Here is a 24,330-nt window from a genome sequence, read left to right as displayed (position 1 = left end):
CATTTAGAAAAAAATGACTCTCAATCATAATCACACTCTAACCAATCTTAGTCCAAAATTTAATTGGAAGTTCCACCATATTCAATGGAACTTACTCTTATGTAAGTATGCGTAGCATTGGAACCACAGTTTCTCTTTGTGCTTTCCTCTAAGGACTGAAAGCCAGCCTGGAATTCTTAAAAGGTTTATCACAGACTCAAGCACTTCAAAATTAAAAAGAAAAAACCAAAACTTCAATACCTTACAGTGTCTAAGTTCCATATCTTCATCCCCATAATCTGTAATTTCCCCTGTTTCTTCTAGGTGATTGAGAGAGAGCTTGGGGATTTTAATTTTCTTCTGCATCACACTGTTTTCAAGGTCAGTTTTATCTTCTGTAAATTTACATAAAAATAAAATTGGTCACATTCATCAAACTAGTCATTCAAGTGCTGTATGAGTAAGGCCAGACCATTTAAAGATTTTCCCATGCTCGATTGTCTTCAGTGTGCAGTGAAATTCAACTGCTCCACAGAATATAGATATTAAAATGAAAAGAGGGGCATATGCAATTCTACGTATTTTAAAATTTGCGATTCTTCAAGATGGAAAAATAATACAGCCATCAGGGTCATGTTTGTGTTAATGCATTAAAAAAATACAAAAAATTTAAATCACCTATTACCTAACACACACACACACACTCAACATCAGGTCAATTCCTTTATATAAAAGCTGATATGCTGCAGCCCTAGTATACATGTATTAAGAATATCACCTGTGAAATCAAGACTTACTCTATCAATTTTCCAAAAATAGGCGGATAGTATTGGTTAGAGTGCTAGACAAAGACTGAGGAGACCCAGATTTAAAAACTTCACTCATTTATGAAGCTTACTAGGGCCAGTCACTCTCTCTCACCTATCGCAAAGGTTTGTTGTGATTCTAAATGGAAAGAAAGTTTGTGAGCCACCCTGAGATCTTTGGAGGAACGGTGGAATACATTTAATAAAAAATAAAAAATATACCTCATTCTGGATACTGCAAAGAATCTTGCATTTAGTGATGTGTCTCCTTCCCACTTCCCTATCTGTTATAGCAGGAGTGGGCAAAAGGTAGATCTCCAGATGTTTTGGATTTCAAATCCAGAAGCCCCTTCCAGCATGTCCAATGTTCAGGAATGCTGAGAGCTGAAGACCAAAACATCTGGAGATCAATTTTCTGCCCACCCTTACCATATAACACCATTACAGCAGATTTTTGTGTTATTCGCAGCTGTAATTGTCTTTTACTGAGACAGGTTTTATTTAAAATTGATTATATTTAATATTGTTTTATTAATACATTTGAATTGCTTCATGTTGGTACAACAATGAATGAATGAATATATTTTATTACAGTCATTGACCAATACCAACAGTACATTTAACAAACACTCTATACAAAATACGTTAACACATTAAATCTACCAACATCTAGTTCAATTGAAAGGCAGCTAAAAATGGATTAAATGAAGTAAATACATAAAGAACATGAGAATGTAATAACGCAAGAGCCCTGCTGGAGCAGATCAAAGGACTACCTCGTTCAGCATTCTGTTCTCGCAGTGGCCAATTAGATGCTCATGGGAGGACCACAAGCAGTCCACGAGCACAACAGCATTCTCCCATCTGTGTTCCCCAGCAACTGGTATTCAGAGGCATACTGCCTCTGTTATTGGAGTTATTATATAGCCATCATGACTAGTAGCAATTGACAGCAGCATTCTACACTGCACATTTTGTTGCAAGTTCCACTTTTATTTTATTACTACATTTGATTTCAAATTTCACACTGTGTACATAAAATTCCCTTCTCTTTCTATCTCGACCTCCCTCTTCCTATCTGGAACATCAGAATTCGACTGTATTTAAATTACTAGTCTTAACCTCTGATTTATTTAAACTGGAATACAATCAAAGACTATAGGACCAAGGTTTAAGACAACTCTTTGGTTTCCTATCAATGACACATAAGATGCTAGTTTACAATCTTTACTGTACATGTTTCCCTTACAAGCTCTCAGCTACCACCAGATAAACCTTTACCTATGATTAGTGGTATAAATATGAAAATCTTACTTATTTATATCAGTAACTTGTTCTCTACTATTTAAACCCATCTCTGTGAACCATCCAAGCCTCTAATTTTAATACCCTAGTCTTTACATATATAACATCAATCTGCTGACTCTTAAAAAAAAAATCTCCATGAAAATTAAAACTGTGTTTATCCAGACCTAGCAGTCAGACTGATGTTTTGTTTATAATCACAATTGTAAAAAACACTAAAGTGGTCTCTGTGGTTTAGAATCTTATTTCCTTACTATTACTTGCATCTGCCTTGGCATTCATTTTGACTATCACAAGTTCATCTCATGATGTCTTGCTTTATTTATTTTTTTATCATTTGTATTTTCTTTACTCAGGATGCAATGTCACTATCTGAGCCATACATTTCTGTCATTATCTAAAAGGTATCGCATTTGTCTATATATCTCACTTCTAATGAATGCTGTGCTCCTCATTAAACTCTGATTTACTTTGTTTCCCTTTTCTGCACTGTCAACAGTAATCATTTGTGAGCCCACTGAAAGCCGCTGCTTCAGGAAAATGAAACTAAGTAAATACTAGCAGCATCCACATGGAAGCGTTTCAGAGAGCTTCATGGAAAGTTTTCTTAGAATGCAGCCTGCATCTGGAATAATGTTAATATTTTTGCCTAGTCAATAACTCCTAAAGATATATTAGAACATGCATTTATGTTTCTTTACCAAAACCCAGCATCGTTTAAAGCACAAATATAAAGCCATCATTTAAAGCACAAACATTTAAACCTTACTTTCACTGGGTTTGCATGTCATGATAAGCGAGGATAGTTTATTTTTCTGAGTATGCCATAGTGGTTTCTTGTGTTGTCTGCGAGTGGTTTTCCTCAACCACAGTGACTTATTTAGCCAAAATAAATGACTCTGACAAGCCATCATCTGCAGTGAGGTTTCTTTAAACCATTGTGGCTTATCATGTTGTCTGTCACTCCACAATGACTTAAAAGAGTGCTTTAAAGTTCAATTACGGAGTCTCTTGGCAAGAGCGGTCAAAACTGCTGCCGCCTCTTTGCTCCAGCTGGCAGATCTGTTTCTGAGATCTGTCTAGCAACAAACTGTGTTTGCCGCCCAACCCTGCCCTAGCCTTTCCCCCGGTGGTGCGCTCTGCAAACTCTATTAAGCACTTTCTTGGGTGGCAGCATTTGCACATGGTTTTCACCATGCACTGGATGTATCCCCTCATGTGTATGAACCTTTGTCCTACTCCTCCAAACTTCCAAGGCTTTAGAGCTGCCACCCCATTTTTGGTGAAAAGCTGTTTTCACTCACATGTCTTTGTAATCACGGAGGGTTTTCATTGCGCATTGCGTGCCTCCCTAGTAGGGAAAGCTGTGAATGAGACTTTTTTGATGCGGGCATGCAGGGAGAAAGTGCAGGTTGCCAACTGCTTAAAAGAAAAATAGCTTAGCATACTTTTATGCACCAAAGAGTAGCATGGCATGGAAGTCAAGAGAAAATTCTATTTCTATGGATGGCCACGCTACAGACTGCCGTGGCGGTGTAAGGAGAGGTGGGGATGCAGGCAGGCAGGGCTTTAAAAACCACCAGGAAGTGGGTGGCAGCAGCAGGAGAAGGGTGGGAAGGAACACCTTGTGAACCGGGGTGCTGCTGGTTGGGTGGGGGAGAGCGGAAAAGTGACTAACAATCAACAATGTCAGGGATCCGGCAGAGACAAGACACAGAAGAATATGCCCATAGCATGAGGCAGCAGCCCAATTGGAGAGATACAGGTGATCCAGTGACATTGTAGGGGACACTGGGATTTGATTTCCAATGTAAAGGAAGCTGGGATACCATCCTGGCCAAGCAGGAGAACTGTAGAGGGAGCAGGGTTGAGGGTGGGGAAAATAAGCTTGCACAGTAGCTTATTTGTCTGATTATGTGGGGATAACAGAAACTTATTGTCAAAATTAGCTACTATAAGTAGCTTATAAATCGTGGCTTAAAGTAAACTCTACCCACTGTTTATTTGCAATATAAGTAGCAACTTTTGTACTCTGCAACATTACATACATTAAACTTTACCAGGCATGGCACACCTTGGAGAAACGCTGCTTGATTAGCAAAAGGAAAACAAAAAAGGTAAACTTTTAAACTTCTGGATTTATACAAATTGCGCTGGAAGATTATGCCCAGCCCTAATCTTTGGTGTACCTTAAATACATTATTGCATGGAATATCCACATTCTACATTACAAACTATTGAAAAAACTAGTTCTGCCTAACAAAAAAGGCTTTCGGCTTCTGTTTCTCAAACAGCAGCAGCATCTCCCAAACATAGATATTGCAAGGAAAACTTCCTCTGAAACCAAGAGGTATTTCAAAAGCAGTTTGTGACTGAGATGGGAGCATGTCTGCTGTTCAAATGGTGGCCGGGGGGTGGGGGGAGAGATACTAGATGACATGCCCAACTTTTGCCTATTGAGCCTGACCTATGGATGTAAAAAGAAGATTTCATGAAAGATAAAAGAGAAAGAAATTCCTCAAATGTAAAGACTTCCCTGCCTGTTTACCTGAAAGTAAAACTTGTTTACTACAGGCAAATTGCTACTTGCTGGATTTTACTATATACAACACAAAGCAAGCTACCCATGTTCTGTTCTAATCATATAACTCCAGCAAGGATTCATTTCTGTAGTACAAACTGCAATTCTGTTTGAAGCAACACATAATGGGCTGGTTCAGGGATAACACTAAGGCATAGTTTATCATTATGTGCACAAGCTACAATGAACTCTGAGGTCATGTGTCCCTTTCTTCCTTTCCTCCTCTTTTTTATTTATTTTTTATTTATTTATTACATTTTTATACCACCCAATAGCCGAAGCTCTCTGAGCGGTTCACAAAATGTTTTACATGTTAGAGGCATCCTTCAAATTTAAAATTAACCAGACTTCCCCATTATGTCCGAAGTCAGATCTATGATTTGTTTCACAATACTTTTATAAACAAGCCAGGATCAAACTAGTTTTAGCTTGTTCATGAACCAGAGTTTGAACTAATCGGAGTCCCCCAAGTTTGGACATGAGGAACTCTGGTTAGTTTAAAACTAGAAGTGGATGCTTTCAACTTCTGACACATGCCGAAAAGGGAAGGAAAGTCCATGGCTCATGTGGTTCACATATATAACACTATAACAAGTCTTATTCCTGCAGACTAGTCTTCCTTCCACACTGTATGATAATTTATCTTTTACAGAATCTAGACTAGTATAAGCAAAGCAAAAAAAATCTGTTAAAGAATTCTGCACAAATATACACCTGTCCAAACCACGGGCATGAATGTCTTTGGAATTCTTCCTCTATCCTCTGAAGTTATGCCCTTTTCTTGGAGCAGAGAAACATATGTGCAAAACAATATTCATGGTCTGTATTAGCATTAAACAGACCTCAAATATCTTTGACTATGTGTGATTCATCACCTACTGTTACCACTGAGAAGGACATTTCTTCCCTCACTACCACAAGCAGCATCAGCAGCCGTCACTAAGACCAGCACCTAGGCTTTCTCCACTCCCCACATGCACCCCTCAAATCTGCTCCAGTGAGTTGAGGCCCCTCCAGAGCAGATTTGGAAGGAACCGAAGGGAGAGTGTGCATGAAGGAGAGCAAAGGGAAGTTCTATCACATGAGTGGACATCTGCTCATGTGACATTGAATCCCAGTAAGTAACCCATAAATCATCTGGATTCCATGGAGAAGGAACACCCAAATATATCTTTAGCAGAAAGTAGTAGCAGCCCTAATCTAGATTTGGATACATATCAAAGGAATGTCTGTCTCTGTGTGTGTGTGTGTTCTCTATTATGCCAAAATTAGCAGTTGTAGAACTTCTGCATCAGAACACTCAGTGCCACTCTTTCCATACCAGCCAGTTTATACTTTATGATCTTCTACTGAGGCTCAGTTCTAAGCATCTTCCTTGTTAGAAGTGCTTTATGTGACTATGAAGGAGAGGGCTTTTCCAGTGGTAGTGTTATGGCTTTGGAATGCCCTCCCAAAGGAGACATGCCTTTACAAGATTTCAGATGACATTTGATTTACTATGGCATTTTAAAGTGCATATAATGCCTTTGCAATGTTTTGTTTGCTGCCTCTTGTTATATGAATCCTGCAATTTTATTATACATCACCCTGAAATCTGATTCAATGATGGACAGCATAAGATGTTTTAAATAAATAAATGTTTAAACCTGGATTCTTCCTCAAGATGCATCTGCATGGCAATGGTGCCACACAAAAGATGTTCATAAGCTGTTTTACCATGTGAAAGAACTCAGTTGCACTGAATGGTCATGCCAGCACTAAACTGGAGATTTTGAAAGCTCTTTTAAGAGAGAAAACTAAAAGGTTGAAGCTTATCATAAAGGGGAGAAAGAAGAAGTCTTCAAGAAGAGGTTGGCATTGTTTAGATAATTGGCAAGAATCTGTTATGATTAGGGAAGTGACATCTTCCATAGAAGATAGAAAACGTTAGTTTTAGGAAACTAAAACACAAAAGGGAGCTTACAAGAAATGAGTCAGGAGTTAATGAAGAAAGACTGGGCTTGAGAAATGGAAAGACAAGACTGAACAGTACTACATATTACAAAAGGGCAACTATTCTGGAACTGTACAGAGTAATGGATCTGTCCGTCTCAATACTATATATACCTTTATTAATTAATTTTGATTACTTTATACCAGGGGTTTCCTTTAACTCCCAACTCAGTGATTGGAGATCAGGGCAGGGTTTCCCATGCTGGCACTACTGATAGCAAAGGAAACTCTGAGAGAGAGCAGGATCTCCCTAGCTTGCATTAGTGCTAAGGAAACCTGCCCTTATCTCCGGTAGGAACGCCACAGCTCTACAGACTGCACTAGGAATGACATGTACCCTTGCTTTATATAGTGATGAATGAAAAAAATTCAAGTTATATCAGCAAGTACTCCAGTGATACTTATTGGTAACTAATCAGTTCCTCTCAAAACTTACTAAACCTTATAAAAAAAACTGTACCAAATATTTATGATATGATTATCAGACAAAAGGATGAAGCTAGAAGGAAAACAACATAGTTTATTGAACTTTAGAGATTTTTAAGCCTGGCTTTTTCCTTCACACTAATTTTTTGTCTCAGTTTTTCATTTATACTTCACACAGGGATGTTTGGAGAAACTGTTAATGCTTGTAGCATTTAGTATATAAATGTATTAAGGATTATAACCATTATCCAATAGCTCCTGCAATCCTGTTGAAACCCAAAAAGAGCAGTAGCAATGATTAACATAGAAACAGAGGTGAAGCAACATACATTATGGTCCTATGTGTTCAATTAGCTATTAGCTTCTATCCCACTTTTGTTAAGTATATGAAAAGAAATACTTGCTTAGTCATTAAAATTGTGTGTGTATGGCTATCTCAGGGTTAAACAGAGAAAGACTATCTGTGGGCAATTACCTTGAGATAGAGGCTGTTCTGGGAACCTTGCCAAGATTCTAAGTTAGCCTCATCACAGCTGTATGTAATGTAGATAAGAATTGTGTAAGATGTGTATATAGTTTCTCACTTGTGTAAAATGGAACTGATCACTGCTTACTGATCACTGCTCTCTGATCACTGCTCTCTGTGTATGCCTCAGTGTGCTGATCTGAACTGATCTGAATTGAACTGCACAGAAGCCTGAAGGAAATAAACCAGCTCTGCTGTGTAAGACCTGCGTGATGTGTGTTTGTTTCTGAGCACAAACAGAGTTCCAGAGAGAGAAAAGTTCTGGCACAATAACCCAACAAAGGTTATGGGCCCAGTCCAGTCCAGGCAAGTCTACGCCAGCCTAATCCAGGCAGAAGAACCAGAACTTGGTGGGAACGGTGCAGTATCAGAACCAGGAGTCTGCTAAAACAGAAAACTGTTGATGAAGGAAGACATCAAGCTAAAGCCAGTGCTGCAAAGTGAGGAAAAATCTCAGTCGGCTGACTCTGAGGAGGACTCTGAGCAGGAGGACGGTGAGATACCAATTCCTAAAGCAGAGGAAATGGCAGGAGCTAATATGTCTGGTTTGCATCAATTGTTAGAAAAGCTGAATGACTCTAACTATGCATTATGGTCTTACAAAATGCAAATGTATCTGATTCAGGATGAACTGTGGTATGTAGTCACAGAGGATCCACCAGATAGAGCAGATCCACAGAATGCTAAATGGTTTAAGGACGATGCAAAAGCAATGGCAGTTATTGCATTGGCTGTGGAAGACTCTCAAATTTCCTTCATTCAGTTTTTGAATACATCAAAAGAGTGCTGGAATGCACTACAAGCTGTATATCAAAGAGAAACAGCGGGCAGTAAAATAATTCTGACCCGGAAGCTGTATGGAATGAAGCTGAAATCAGGGGAGTCTATGTCAAACTATTTGAAAAGCATGAGAGAAATCTTCAATCAACTCAGGGCACGAGGGATGGAGTTTACAACTATACACCAAGTCTATGTGATTTTGTCAAGTCTTGATTCATCGTACGACGCGGTTGTCACCATGATGGAAAGTCAAGAGGAGAAAAATTTAACCCTCGAGTATGTAGCTGGAAAACTACTGGAAACCTATGAAAGAAGACAAGCTTCAAAACAACAGAGCTTTAAACATCCTGTGGCTGAATTTCAACAAAGCCATAAATCTTCTGATGTGGTGGCTGCATTAAAGGCAAGGAAATGTTTTAATTGTGGTTCCACAGAACATTTACGGCGGGATTGCAACAACAAGAAGAAGAAAAAGCAGTCGACAGCAAAGTGGAGAGAAGAAAACAAAATGAATGAAGCTGAATCAACAAAGAAGTGTCTTCTAGCAAGAGTCAAAGAGACAATGAATCCTTGGTTTTTGGACTCTGGGGCTTCAATAAGTATGGCAAAAGACAAACTTTCATTTGTAACCTTGGAAACTTCTACTTCAAAGCAAAAGTGTGTTACCCTTGCAAATGGAACAAAAATCCAGATTTGTGGTGTGGGTAATGTATATTTTGATTGTCTGGGAGTTGAACTACAAAGTGTTTTATATGTACCAGAATTAGAAACAAACCTTCTAAGTGTGTTTCAGTTAACAGAAATGGGGTATGAGGTTTGTTTTACTGAAGAAAATTGTACTATAAAACAGGGAAACAAGGTGTGTGTGCAGGGAATAATGAAAGAATCTTTGTATGTGATTAATACTTGTACAGAAAATGAAGTTGTAGCCAGCAAAGTCACAACAAAAACAATAGCCAATTGCAAACCACACCAAGAGTGCATCCATTTAACTCATAAAAGGTTTGGTCATGCTAACTATAAAACAATTTCAAAGATTCCAGAATTGTGTGAAGGGGTGAAAATCAAACCATGTTCTAACTATGTAGAATGTAATGTATGCAGTGAAACCAAGTGTCATAAGTCAAACATTCCAAAACATAGTGAGAGAACAACAAAAAGAATTTTTGAATTAATTCATGCAGATCTTGCAGGTCCTTTTGAGACAAGTCAAGGAGGAAACAGATTTTTCTTGTCTATTGTTGATGATTACAGTAGATTTGGATTTGTGTATGTGTTAAAACAGAAGAGTGAAACTTTTGGAAAGTTCAAAGCCTTTGTTAAGTGGAGTAAAAATAGATTTAAAGAACCTATAGCTAATCTAAGAACAGACCGGGGAGGTGAATTTCTTAGCAACCAATTTAAAAAATTCCTCAGTGATGAGGGTATACAACATAACCTTACTGCTCCATATTCACCATTTCAAAATGGAGTTGCAGAAAGGAAAAACAGAACCTTGCAGAACATGTTAAGAGCTCTATTGAAAGAGTCAGGATTGTCTAATCTGTTCTGGGCAGAAGCTTTGTCCACCTCAAATTATTTGTTAAACAGGCTTTACCACTCTGTACATGAAAAAACTCCATATGAAATGTTTTACAAAAGAAAACCTAGAGTGTCACATATAAGGGTTTTTGGGAGTAAATGTTTTGCTCATATTCAGAAAGAAAACAGACCAGGAAAGCTAGCTCAAAGAGGTTTGGAATGTAAACTGTTGGGATATGATACACAAACAAAAGGCTATCGTTTGTGGTCTCCATATCACAAAAGTGTAATTGTGAGCAGAGATGTAGTCTTTCATGAACAAATGCAGGAAACAAAACAGTATGTAAGTTTGCCTGTAGAACAGAAAGCTGTAGAAACAGAAGAAATTCCTGAACAATCTCAGCAAGAGAGGGAGGGGGAAGAAACTGTAAAGGAGGAAACTATGCCTGTAACTATGCCAAAGCGACCAGAAAGGGAACGCAAAGCTCCAATTCGTTACTCAGATGAATACCAAAGCAAACAGGTTTCTCATAGAGCTTTACTGATAGCATATGAACCTACTTCATTTGAGGAAATTCAGGAAATGGAACCTACAGAAGCTCAGGGCTGGCATGAAGCAATGTCAGAGGAAATCAGAGCAATGGAAAAAAAATGAAACGTGGGAGCTAGTATCTTTACCTGAAGGTCGTAAAGCCATTACCTGTAAATGGGTATTCAAAGTAAAACAAAATGAGACAGGACAGGTGGAACGTATCAATGGTAAAACACAAAGAGATGCTTTTAAAGCTGGGTCTCAGATTGTAACACAATTTAAACAACATGCGCAAGAGGAGGACTGTTAAGTATATGAAAAGAAATACTTGCTTAGTCATTAAAATTGTGTGTGTATGGCTATCTCAGGGTTAAACAGAGAAAGACTATCTGTGGGCAATTACCTTGAGATAGAGGCTGTTCTGGGAACCTTGCCAAGATTCTAAGTTAGCCTCATCACAGCTGTATGTAATGTAGATAAGAATTGTGTAAGATGTGTATATAGTTTCTCACTTGTGTAAAATGGAACTGATCACTGCTTACTGATCACTGCTCTCTGATCACTGCTCTCTGTGTATGCCTCAGTGTGCTGATCTGAACTGATCTGAATTGAACTGCACAGAAGCCTGAAGGAAATAAACCAGCTCTGCTGTGTAAGACCTGCGTGATGTGTGTTTGTTTCTGAGCACAAACAGAGTTCCAGAGAGAGAAAAGTTCTGGCACAATAACCCAACAACTTTCATGTACCAAAGTACTACTCTACAGCAAGGCCATTACATTTCTACTATCCTGCCTTATTCACTGGAGTTCAATCTTAATAGACTTAATTACTTGAATTAAATCCATAAGTTAGTTCTATGATTAAATAAGGACATATGAATGAGAAAAACTAAATATAAAAACTTTAATGAATGAGAATGAATGGGTAAGACATGTATTTGCAAAACTTCCAAATGAGGTTGCTCAATGGCCTATGAAAACCTGCACCTGTTTTTTTTATATCTGTTGTGGTTTGAGTAGATCCATGCAGAATTCAGCACATGGTAAAGCAGTAAGTAGTTTCTTCTCATGACATCCAGCAGAGAATCTAGCTAGCATATTAGCACAAATCTGGCAAAAGCAAATGGAACAGTGGTATGGTAAATGTGGAATGCATTGCAAACAGATACATGGTAAAGCAATCTCAAACCCATTCCCTGCATGCCAGACTTTATACAGCTCTATATACAGTCTCAACATATCAGCTGGCTCATATCCAAACTTTGTAGGCCAAAGACACAGTGATGGAAGGAGGGACGTTACGGAAGAAAGGAATACACAAAGTATGTATTGTACCATACCCATCAATATTGCTTAGTCATCAAACCTATTATTTAAGAATAAAAAAGACAACCAAACAAATACAACTAAGTCCACATTGCAGATGTGACCTCAATTAGTTTAGTGGACACAAAACAAATCTAGAAAAACACAGATATTAACCTTATTTTAAAAGTATTTCAAATGGATTATAATAATTACATTCAAAGCACAAATTCAATCCCAATGAAGAAATGAATGCACTGGCACAATAAATATAATTTTGTATAGAAGTGTGGGGAACTTCTAAAATGTAATTAAAGCTGGCCTATATGGTTTGGGCCGTAATCCCATGTATTCTTATTTTGGAGTAAGTCCAATTTAACAGTGGCAGGAGTCCACAAAACCCCAGTAGCAATTTTGTTTAAATGGTAAGCATCTGCCCCACTACAAAGTAAGAGACAGGCCCATGTGCTGTGCATTGGAAGACACTCAGAAGCAGTGAAGCTAGGAATATACTCCTCTTCCAAACCTAAAACTTCGGAGTACAGCGGAGGCTGATTTCTGGTCTAATATTTGGCTTCAGAGGCATTCTAAATGCTTCCAGATCCAATGTGATAAGAGGCTCCAGATCAGTGGCAAGCACAAATTTTGGCAGGCCCCTAAAGTTACAAAAATTTCTGAGTGTCTGCTTAACTGGACTTACAAATATGTAGAGGGTCAGGTTGTTAGTCACATTATTTAACATAAATCAGTTCTTGTAATTTAAGTGAATATGGCAAAAGCCAACTCAAGCTAATTTTTAAATGATTTAATTTTTTTTATTTATACTGTATCCCCTCTGAGTATTTGAGTCTAATTCTGGGGCTGTTGTACAGCTCCCAGAGCAAAGAAGTCACAGATATTTAGTGCAATAAAACACTGTATGTAAGTACAGCAAATAACTGGACACTGAAACCATTCCACGCATTGTAAAGCAAAACAAAAACCCTTGGAGTTGGCACTAACAATACACTTGACACAGAACTGAAGCTAATTGTTACACATTTTTTCTGTTCATATATTTCATTGAAAACTCTTGGGGAAAACATGTGTGAGGAGGCCCCTAGAAATGAGAGAATACCTATCAAGATTTCATAATCAGTGAGCACTCCTCCAAGCTCTTCACAGAGTAAAAGTCACAAGCATGTGGTAACAGCTTGTGACTTTTGAACTTCACTTCAAGCCCTGAAATCTTTATAGGTGGGCCTGGATGGATTAAATAATAGATACTATCAGGAACTGACATCAAGCGTTGCATGCAGAAGGTCCTAGGTTTGTTCCCTGGCATCTCCAGGTAGGACAAGAAAATCTCCTGTCTGAGACACGAGCCACTGCCAGTCAGTGTCGACAATACTGGGCTAGAGCGACCAATAGTCTAAGGAAGCTTCCTATGTTATGAATCTGATTGAACTTAGTACCTAGATATGTTGTATTCAGGATATATTTGCTATGTATAGCAAGGGTGCAGAACATCAGGCCCAGGGGCCAAATCCAGCCCTCCAGGGCACCCCAGATAGCCATGCCCTCCTCTCCTAGCCTCATTCCTTTCCTACAGTCACCTATCATTTGATGGTTTCCTGGCTTTTGTACAGTTTTTCCCCATTCTAAAACGTTGAAATGCCTATCCTAAGGCTTACCTACTGGCAGTAAGATCTCTAAACTATGATATGCTGGTATATTTTGTAATTTTGGTCCCAACTCTTTTTGCCCACCATTGGAATGTGCATGAGAACTTCTCCAAAACTGAATTCAGCCCTCAGGCTAAAAGAGGTTCCCCACCCCTGATGAACAGCAACAATTATCTTGAACAAGCAACAGTTTCATTTGCTGTCCTATAATGAATATTATACTGAACTTGTATTTAACACAGATTTGGGTGTTTTTTTAATGTTACCAATTACATAGGTGATGAAATGCTGCTTGTTTGTTTTCAAATCCTTCAGTAGTTAGGCATTCAGAGTACAGGGGGTGGTTCTAGATTACTTTGCAAAACAAGGTTTTGCTCTTCTGACAGCCCTTTCCAACAGCTAAGGATCCCAAGGAAGATTACCTAACTGCACTACATCCCAATTTTTTAGCATATCTCTGACTTCAAAGCAGTTCCAGAAGGCTGAAGGGCATTTCTATTTTTTCAGTTCTGCAAAGCAGACTGTGTGCATCTGGATTGCCATCTCAGTGTCAAGAAGTGGACTGCAGTGAGTGGGAATGAATGCTTGGAAAGAAGAGTCTCTTCTCTTTGCACTCCCCCAGAACCTATGTTCTGACCAAGGTGTACATTTTTCAAATAACAACCCCCACTTCTGGAGTTCTTCTGGTTCCCTCATCCTTCTTTTGAGATATATTGAAGAAGAATAAGTTAAAATGTCAAATAAACATGAAATGTTGAAGAACTGCAACTGGAGTATAGTGATACTGTTAATTTACTATTTCCAGCCTTAGAAATCATGGTTCAGCGGTACAAATTTTTTAAAAGGTTTATTTTTCCTCCTTCTTCTGCCTGTTTTCCTACCCATTATTGAAGCACTGCTCTATAACTCTGCATTTCATGGGGATGGAATGGATAGAAATAAGATTGTAGTTTTACACAAAGATGGATTTATTCCATAAATTCATATTCCGCATCTTCAAATGTGTTTTTTGCGGCAACTTGCAAATTAGAAACAAAAAAGCATTGGGTTGGATCCAGACTTGGTCATACTTAAGAGTAGAGCCACTGAAATCAAAAAAGAATTTAAGTCTATTCCAAGTATGACTAAGTTGGGAATCAACCCATAATTAAGAAGAACAGCACAATAACAACAGAACTGAAAATCATGCAGCAGCAAACAAAGCAATCCAGTTAAATCTCCAAATCTAAAAGCAGTAGAACTTAACAGCAACAATACTGAGTTAAAATGCCTGGACAAATAAACATTTGTTACCTGGCATTCACAGGCAGCTACCTGGCATCCACCAGGGCTAGCAAGAGCCTTTTACCTTCTCTCCACTTGCCTAACCTCAACAAGCAAAAGAACCTGAAGATGGTCCATCAGATAATCTCATTATAAAGGCTAGCTCATATAGGACAGGTGATCTTTGACATAACCTATACAACAACTTGGGATCAGGGTAACAGCAGCAATTGGAAAAATAATGTAGCTGTTTCAAAACTTGTAAGACGTGATCTGCATATTACATGTCCACCAGCAGCTAAAGTTTCTGGGAGGTATATAGGGCTTCCAGGGTAGCCCTATATACACCACATTACAATAGTCAAGCCTGAGTATTAGAATCAAAGAATAGCAGAGTTGGAAGGGGCCTACAAGGCCATCGAGTCCAACCCCCGGATAACCATGGCCCAAGCTACTATTGTTCAGAAGGTGTTACAGTTGGTGCATGGAGCTAATAAAAAGTATTTCATGCCACTGACATCACCTGGACGTTCACAGTTAAGGGCTGGATCTAATAGCACTCCCAAACTGCAAACCTAATCCTTAAGGGAGAGTGCAACCCCATTCAGGACAGGTTGAGCACTATCTCCTTGGTCAGACAGACCACCTGCCAACAGATCCTGTCTGAACTAAGCTTCAGTTTGTTAGACCCTTTTTCTTCAACATAGCAACATGGCATAGCTGATGGTATCAAATGCTACTTAGAGAGCCAGAAGAATTATCTAAGAATGTCTGTAGTTATCCAGCCAATAGTGGACTGAACATCTTGGCCAGGAAAGGTATATTAGTGACAAGCCAGTAGTTGGAACCAACAGCCCCTTCCTGGGAAAAAACTACAAAAAGGATTAGAGAGCACCCTAGACACAATTTCTCAATGGACTTCCATAATTGTACCAAGTTGTGATGGATATGAACAATATTATCCAAAAGTGCTTTGAAATTAAGTCACAGTAACCCTTCAAGGTGTCTCTAAGATCGTCCCATAAAACCATTTGAAGAAGTCCTTTCACCACTCAAAAAAGCTCCACAGGATGAGACTGAGCAAATACAACAGTGGTGATTTTTTTCCCCCTCTTTGCTGCCATCTCTGCCACAAAGTAGACTCGAAGACAACCAATATGTTTGGTCATATTTTGTCTGAGTTTTTCTCCACTTGTATTCTAGCCTCTTCATCACCCCCAGTTCTTGACTACACCAAGGTACTGATTGGGCTCTATGCAGTCCATAATCCAGACCATTCCAGAATTCCATTTGATCACAGCTTCAACCTGAGTACCGGCTGTGGCAACAGAAAATCCCTGAGGTTCACAGGAATCTCTCAGAATCCATCAGCTTCTAGGAGCAGACCATCTTAACAGGTCCTTCACCCTACAGAAGTATGATGCCATTACAAGCCTAAAACTCACTTGTATGTGAGTCTGAAATGTATTCTGTTTTCAACGGTGTATTTCATATTTATCATATCTATCTGCTGGGGCTTGTAGGAAGTTTGCCTTAGGATCAAATCCACCTATCCTCTATAAAAGCAATGTTCGCTTATTCTGTTATGATAGGAGAAGCAACCCAACTTTACTCTGTGAATAACTGAAGACATATTCTGTGTTCTGAAAAGCACATATTCTGAACACTATTGGACTGCAATCCTACACACGCTTACCTGGGAGTAAGCCTCACCTAACTCAATGGCCCCACCTAACTCAATGGGACTTACTTCTGAATAGACATGTATAGGATTGCACTGTTAATTTGTAAAAGAGAAAGAAAAAGAAAAGCAGCCATATGTATTACATTGCTGGATTGTATCAAGGCCAACCATATACCTCTTGAACTCATGAGAAGGTGGGAAGATGGCCAGCTGTGGTTCTTACCCCAGACCCTGGTACTCAGAATTATACAGTCTCTGAACATGTACAGCCTACTTATCAATCACAGGTAACTTGATTTATCTTGAGTAAGTTTCTTTGTTAAAGCCATCTAAGCTAATGATGGGGCCATGATCCTCTTTATTCTGGTCTATTAAGGGAAACACTTGCTACCAAATTTTGCTTGCTACCATCTTTCTTCTTCATTCTCTGATTGAACCTTTGAAAACAGCCCTATTATACAAGTAGAAACAGCATGGCTGTAGTAACAAAGCCTTTATGTGCTATGTATATAGCTCATCATAGACTGGAGTTTATAATATTATGCATGGTTTGGACAACATGGACTTTTTTTTCCTCCTGCTCATATAAATGCTAGAACATAGAGTCACTCAATGGAACTGATAACAGGTTTTAGACAGACAAAAAACACTATTAATATAATGAATAATTAACTTAAGGAATTCACTGCCACAAGATGTGGTGATGGACACTGGATTAGATGGCTTTAAAGGGGGGTTAAATAAATTCATGAAGAATATGCTTAGCAAAAGCTATGAACCACGTTAACTAAATGGATCTTCCATGTTCAGGTGCAGCATGCCTCTGAATAACAGTTGTTCAAAGGCATTCAGAGTAGTACTATTACGTTCATGCCTGGCATGTTGATTTCCTGGAAAAATCTGGCTCACTACTCTTGGAAACAGGATGCTGGGCTAAATAGACCTTCGGTTTGATTAAAACAGGGCTGTTCATGTGCTCAAATGGCTGCCTTTTTCTGGGGCAGCTACATCCTTGACCCTAACTGGTCCACCACCTGTCACTTCATGTTCACCCTGTTGTTGGTTTCTTCATAACTACCACACATGCTCAAATAATTGAAGGCCCTCTCTGCCCACCCATACAATAGAACAGTGCCCTACTCCATCCTTGTTTCCCAAGCTATCTCGTCACCTCCTAGAAATCTCCCACATTTCCCAGTCCATTTCAGCATTTTGTCCCCAACCTCAATTAACCCAGGTGCCCCCATCCTCCCCTATAGCCATTCCCCTCTTCCCTTTGGCACACACTCATTTAGATATCCTGAGCGGTCCAAGAAAAGGCATTCTATAAAACGTTGGGTTATTATCACTGCTGTTCTCTTAGGAGTGAGCATAGCTGTGCCTGGGAGAAGCTAAGGGATACTGAGAGGAAAACCCTTTCTAGGCCCCTGTAGCATCAGACCCTCCTGCTGCGGCTTCCCCCTCGAGACACATGAAACCCCTCCCTCAGCAACACACACACACAAACACACACACACTGGGGACGGCCAGGCCCTGCCGTATCACAGACAGCCGGGCCTCTTTCTCCCCACGCACCCACCACCTATCATCTTTCCCAGAGTGAGGGGAACAGCTTCCCTCCCCTCCCCTCCCCTCCCCGGAGCGGGCAGGCTTTAACTGGTCTGGCCTCCAGATTTCCTCCGCCCGGCCGCCCACCCACCGACCCCGCGTCCGACGGTGCCTCACCTGCCAGCGCCAGGATCTGGGCCTTGTGCAGCGGCGGCCGCTCCCCCCACTCGCCGGGGCTCTCGTCGCCGTCCTCGGGGTCGTGGGCCGGGCTGCGGTAGACGGTGTAGACCTTCTGGTTGTCGAAGTCGAGCCGGGTTTTGGGGCTGAAATCCTGCACGCACGACACGGGCAGCGCATAGCACACGTTATCCTCCAGGAATCGCACGAAGGCGTACATGATGGAGCAGGGCAGTAGCGGCGGGCTGGGGGCTGGGAGGGAGGGAGGGAGGGAGGCTGCCCGGCGAGCGAGCGAGAGCGGGCTGGTGGGATGAGGGAGGGGGCCCCGCGCGGCTCCGTTCCCTCAGCCCCAGCTCTTCTGTTATTGTTCCTGAAAATCCGACTCGGCGCTCGGCTGAGCTGGTCTGGGCGGCACAGGCTTCTTTCACCGAGGCAGCCCGGACTTGGGCTTCGGGCAAACAGTACGAGTCGAGCGCCGAGCGAAGCGAGCCTCAGCCTGGCGTGCATCTCAGAGAGCATCGCCCGATGCGGGCGGAAAGCGCCGCTCAGCGCTGCCAGAGGTGGGCGGCGGCGGCGGCGGCCCCTTTCAAAGGCAGCAGGACGGTGGGGGAAGCGAGCTCCTGTGGCCAGTTCCAGTTTATGGGTGACCTGAGGGAACGTGCCTTCGCGCCCTGTCCAACTCGCCCACCGCAGCGGGCCCAATCCTTCCCTGCAAGGCGCAGAGAAGCTTCGCCTTCTCTTGCTCGCTCGCCTTCTGTCCTCCCTTGTTCTGGGTGCCCTGGCGTGGGAAGGTTGGGCGCCGCGGGCCCAGGCCTCCCGTGCCACGCCGGCTCTCTCTGGATCAGGCGCATCGCACTGTTCCAAACAGAGCACACGAGTGAGCGGCAGGTGGAGGAAGCGCCCCGTGGGCTCTCTCCCCACCCCCTTCCACGTGAGGGGGCGCAAGCAGGCAACGGGAGCTCCCGCCTCACGCTCCACGTCTCCTCCCGGCGGTGAGGTGGAGAGCGCTGGGCCCAACTGGCCGGCTTAGAGCGCGCGCGCGCAAAAGAGCGGAGGCGGCTGTTCCTTGCAAGCTCCCACTGCCGCAACGCCCGGAGAGGAAAAGCGAACAGCGGCCAGCGGGGCTCCTTCCCCTCGCCCGCCCTCTGGCCAGTGCCACTATCCTCAGCAGGGCCACCCACGAAGTCCATGCGAGCGGGCTGCTGCCCTCTCTTTGCTCCCTTGCCCCCGTCCTCGCCCAAACAGCGCAGCAAAGAGGATCGGCGCAAAGGAAAGGAGGCACCATCTCGGAAGGATCTGCACCAGCCAGAGAGATCAAGCCAGTGGAGAGAACAGGGGGCTGCGGCGGGGCGGCTTCACTGCTGCCTCTCTTGTACCCCATTGGGCCCAATCCTCCCTGCTACCTTCCACAGAGAGAAGACGAGCAAGTAGAGGCATCAATTGCTCTTCTCACAGGCTTTCTGTGCTGAGTAGCAACTGGGATTGGGACCAGAAAGGGCAAGTGAGTGGGCAGAGGTAGTGGCTGCTCCTGTGAGCACAATGTGTTCACTTTTGTTCTCTCAAGGTGACCCATTGTGTCCAGGGCTAGTCCTAACATTAGACAGAGTGAGGCCGTGGCTTCAAGTGGCAGATGCTGGGAGGCAGCAGGAAAGTGTTGGAGGAGTGTGGTGGGCCACACATTCTGTCCTTCACCTCCTAAACTATCCTGCTGCCTTCAGATGTAGTGGAAAAAACTATCCCTTCCCCTGTATTGAAGTAAGATTCATGGGCTAGTACAGTCGGGTTTTGTACATGGGATGGGAGGGGCACCATCTTCGCCTCAGGCAGCAAAATGTCTTATGCTAGCCCTGATTGTGCTCATCCCGTCTCCTGCAAAGAGACGGAAAGAATGAGTCCTTGCATGCTACAAGTGCTCCTACATGAACTCTACACTGTTTTCTCTTGCTCACTCATACCCTCTGAATGGCCTCCCTTGGACAATTCCACTCAGAGAAGAAGCCTGCTCTTCTGGGGCAGCCTCCTTAAAGCCAAACCTCCTGGCTGCACCAACCAGAGAGAAAACCACAGATGAGTGATTGGCTACTCCTTACTAGCGCCATCTTGGTGGGCAAGCAAGCAGAAACAATGCTGTGCCTTCTGCCCTCTGAGTCTGAACGTGAGGTTACTGTTGGGGATGCTACTATCATAGGCGACGTAGTAGAGGAGGTAGCAGCAGTGGTGGCTGATGCACCTTATCAGCTAGTGAGGAATCTGCCCAACAATATCAAGACTGTCATTTACCACATTGTGCATTCCTTAGTCATGTGGGTTTTAACTACCACAGGTGGCAAAAAAGAAAAAGGATGTACACAAACACCTAGAAAACAAATGCAACTTGAATGACCACAAAAATATACATATTCATTCAGATTTGACTTTAGAAAATATTTTATCTTCCAAATGGCCATGAGCATTCATTATTTCACCAAATGATAATATTGTTTGGGCCATCCTGCAATATCATCTTTAGAACACATCAGGACCTTAAACAGCCATAGAAATTGTGAGTACACCATTCCCTATACACATTTTGTAGATACAGCCCTTTTGTTATTTTTCCCCATTCTCTCTCATACCATTTTCATTGTAAAAATACACTAATGATTTAAAAAAATGATTTCATTTATTAGATATGCAGTAATTACTCCTTCCCACACAAATAATTGTGTGAATTAAGATAAAACATGCTTTCATCCTGTACAGTGTTCTTTAAGGTAGAGGTGGGCAGAAGGTAGATCTCCAAATATTGTGGACTTCAACTTCTAGAAGGCCCTGCCAGCATGACTAGTGGTAAGGAATGGAGGGAGTAAAATACATCTGGGGAATGTATTTTATGTCCACCCCTGCTTTAAGTCCAGCAATGGCCTTAATCAGTGTTGCATAATGATGATAAAGGCTTGTCTCAGACTAGGGAGACCTGGTTTAAAATCTCTGCTTGCAAGCAGCTCACTGGGAGACTTTGGACCAATCACATTCTCTCAACCTAATCTATTTTATTCCCATGTATTCCACTTTGAGTTCCATGTGGGAATGGCGGGATAAAATTGTATTAAATAATGTCATTATACAACATTAATCTCTGAAGAGCACATGCTTACTTGGACATCAGACGCTATGAATTGAATAGGATTTACTCCCTAGTAAATGGATTAAGGATTGTAGCCTTTATAGCCTACTGTACTCTGTAAAATGCCATAAGAATGCCATTAGACACATTCTAATCATTCACTCTGGTTGTACAAAGAAAGCATCAGGGTACACTACCAATCTGCAATATGCACACAGGGCCAGCAATGGAATGATGGGATCCTGAATGGAAAAATGAATAGAAATGAAACCAAAGAATAATGGAATTGATGGATATATGCAAAGTAAGTTTGTTTCATGGGCATTCAGAATAATGCTACCAAGGCATATGGCTTTGCGGGGAGGGAGGCTATGGATATGCAGCTCCCTAACATAGTTAGGGAACTTTTAGTGTGCCCTAAAAGCAACTGCCATGTGAGGCATCATACAGTCATTGTACAAGATCACAAATCATCCCAATGAATTTTTATATCTATCTGTAAGGAATACTTCATAGTAGACTAGTCCCACATACCAATAAGCAGATATCTCTTTTGGTTCTAAGGAAGGCAATGCACGTATACTTAACAAAACTCCTCACTTACTTGGGAAAAGCAGAGAGGGACATGTGGTTTGTGCATCATGGAGCTTGGTACATAGTAAAATATTTAGTTACAGTATGTAATGATGGGTCACATATATCAGTGATTTGGGCAGTCTGGATAAATTAAACATCAATAAAACACATAAATGAATATATGATTATGACAACATACTTCAGTACAATAAATGCAGAAGTAAAGTCATGGATTTTGTAAATATGCTTTAAATTCCTAATAATAAAGGTGAAATTGTATGAGGTGACCTGTTTAGCAGCTCAATCATGGGCTGCAAAATGCTGCCACCTTAAAGTCCATGGGGAATTTTGCTATTGACCTCAATAGAAACAGGCTTGCACCCACAGCCAGTTGTCCTAAATGCATCGCAGTGCAATCTACACATGTCTACTCAGAAATAAGTTCAATGGAGCACCAGGTAAGAGAGCAAAGGATTGAAGATTTAAAGGGAAAACTTAGATTAATACCTGAGGTGTGACCCAGCCACTAGAGTTATAGTTCTATTTTTGACTGGTAATAATTTTACTTGTTTTTTTAAGGTATTATTATTATTATTATTATCATCATCATCATCATCATCATCATCATCCACTTTGATATTCAGTGAAGAGCACTATATAAACCTGTGACATAAATACATAAGAGCATGCATAATAATTTATTGTTTTTTTATTATGCATGCACTTATGTATTTATTCACAGGTTTATATACTGCTTTTTTGGGAATATCATAGTGGTTAATAATAATACAACCTTTAAAAACCCTAAAATTATCACTAGTCAGCAATAAAACTATAACATGGCAAACACTGATATTTTTATCCATAAAAATGCAGAAAATGAGACCACCTGCTGAAAAAAATTATGAAATACTGAGGATCAGTATGTTGCTTAAGACTTTGCCATTTATACATTCTAAAGCTTAAACACAAACATGTGTTTCTATTTCCAACCTAGATATGCGTGGCAATGAAGTATTACTCTTTTTCAAAGAAAAAAGTAAACAATCCAAGAGTTGACAGGAAGCCAGTATAGGGATTTAAAAGAAAGGCTCTGAGTTTTGGTGGTAAGAGTTCTGGATAGACTTGTGCCAAAGAGAACTCAAAAGAGAGATTGTTGAAGTGGATGATGAAAAGTGCATGGACTAGAGTTTTCACTGAAGGGGCAGAGTGCAAGAAGCGGGCTGGAGTAAATTTAGGGAACAAAGGAGATGGAAGAATCAAAGATAAAGCCCAGGCTTCATGCCTGCTCAGAGTAGATAGTTGTATTATCAATGGATACAGAGTTTATGAGGAGAGGAAGGCTTGGGAGGATAGATAAGTCCAGTCTTGGACATGCTGGGTGGTTCTAGATGGACGGCTCCTAGCTCAAACAAACAGAAGGTATTGTGCCACTATTCTGTCTTTTCCTCCTTAACAGATTTTTTTTGGGGGGGGGGGGAGATAGCAAAAGGTGGTGGGCAAACACAGGAGGATTAGGAATGGAAGAGAACGTTTTTTGAAACCCCAGTAAAATTCCGTGAACGAGGTCAGGAATGGCATGCTTCATCTAGAAGCACCCACTGAATTTAAATATCTCATGAACATACAACAAAATGTGTCATGCATCCAAAAACCGGTCTTCAGAGTGTTCTTTAGTGGAAATTAGAGGAAATTTCCCAGCCAGATGCTGTCTTATAACTTCCATGGTTACAGAGCCAAGTATAATGCTAGTATGACTGTTCATATAAATGAAATCAACACATAAAGCACCTATTTGCAGCACAGACATGCATTTCCACGAGGAAAGTAGTGTGCTTTGGATTTCTAATGGAAATAATTCATAATAATGAGCAATGTCAAAGATTCATGGTTGTGATTCCTGGCCAGTTAGCAGAAATGAAGACCAGAGGTGAAACTGGCCATTCTTTACCTGCCAAGCAAATGGCTGCTCTGGAGGCTGCTGTTACTATACAACCCATAACATAAATTTAAGGGCAACATTTACTTGTGTGCTGAGAAATGTATCTGTTGCCATGGATATTGTGATCTCTTTAAGCTGCTGCTCTTTCAGTACCATAGAGTCTAGATGGTGATCTGATCTCACAGGTCTTTTACATTCTAGCAAAGCTCACAGCCATTTAAGGCTGATAATCCATTTCATTTGTAACACCTTATATAAGCATCTATACAGTTATGTTCTAGTGTTTTCAACTTGGAATAAATGTCATTATCACAGCAGGGCAAATAACACTTGGAAATGGTTTTGATTAATATGAGAACTCCAGTAGGGAGCTTGAAAGGAAGCAGTCTGGAACAGGAATGGGCTACAGTAACATTTTTGAGAAAATGGCCTAAGAATTTGCATGTAGCCATTCAGAAATAATAGCATTTAATAAAATTAGAATGATGCCTTCTCAAATAACAATATCACCATCCATTCAATAACCTGAAAGCATTTTATAAACATTACATGAATTTACCATGACTGCTAATATGAAATCAAAGAACCCATACAGAAAAGGGAAATTTTAAAGAAAGT

At 41.0% G+C, this 24,330-nt stretch overlaps 2 protein-coding genes across 4 annotated transcripts in view; both read right to left on the bottom strand.

Moving 5' to 3' along the window:
* BEND5 (BEN domain containing 5) overlaps window positions 1-18,330 on the bottom strand; it is a 47,724-nt gene extending 29,394 nt beyond the window's left edge. Inside the window, exons 1-2 of one of the 3 annotated variants that reach the window (XM_063139121.1) lie at window positions 18,089-18,330; window positions 241-374 (exon numbers count right to left, since the gene is read on the bottom strand). In XM_063139121.1, coding sequence (XP_062995191.1) covers window positions 241-374; window positions 18,089-18,308 — 354 coding nt within the window. In that variant the 5' untranslated portion in view covers window positions 18,309-18,330. Of the gene's footprint in view, window positions 1-240; window positions 375-18,088 lie in introns of those variants that run through there. The other 2 variants (XM_063139129.1, XM_063139137.1) reach the window with 2 other exon arrangements.
* The window catches only part of AGBL4 (AGBL carboxypeptidase 4), a 957,560-nt gene that overhangs the window by 410,644 nt on the left and 522,586 nt on the right, over window positions 1-24,330 (bottom strand). The window lies entirely within an intron of this gene.

The sequence above is a fragment of the Elgaria multicarinata genome, chromosome 1 (genome assembly GCF_023053635.1).
Source record: "Elgaria multicarinata webbii isolate HBS135686 ecotype San Diego chromosome 1, rElgMul1.1.pri, whole genome shotgun sequence".
NCBI lineage: Eukaryota > Metazoa > Chordata > Lepidosauria > Squamata > Anguidae > Elgaria > Elgaria multicarinata.
Note: the sequence above shows the minus strand (reverse complement) of the source record. Positions and strands in the feature narration are given on the sequence as shown.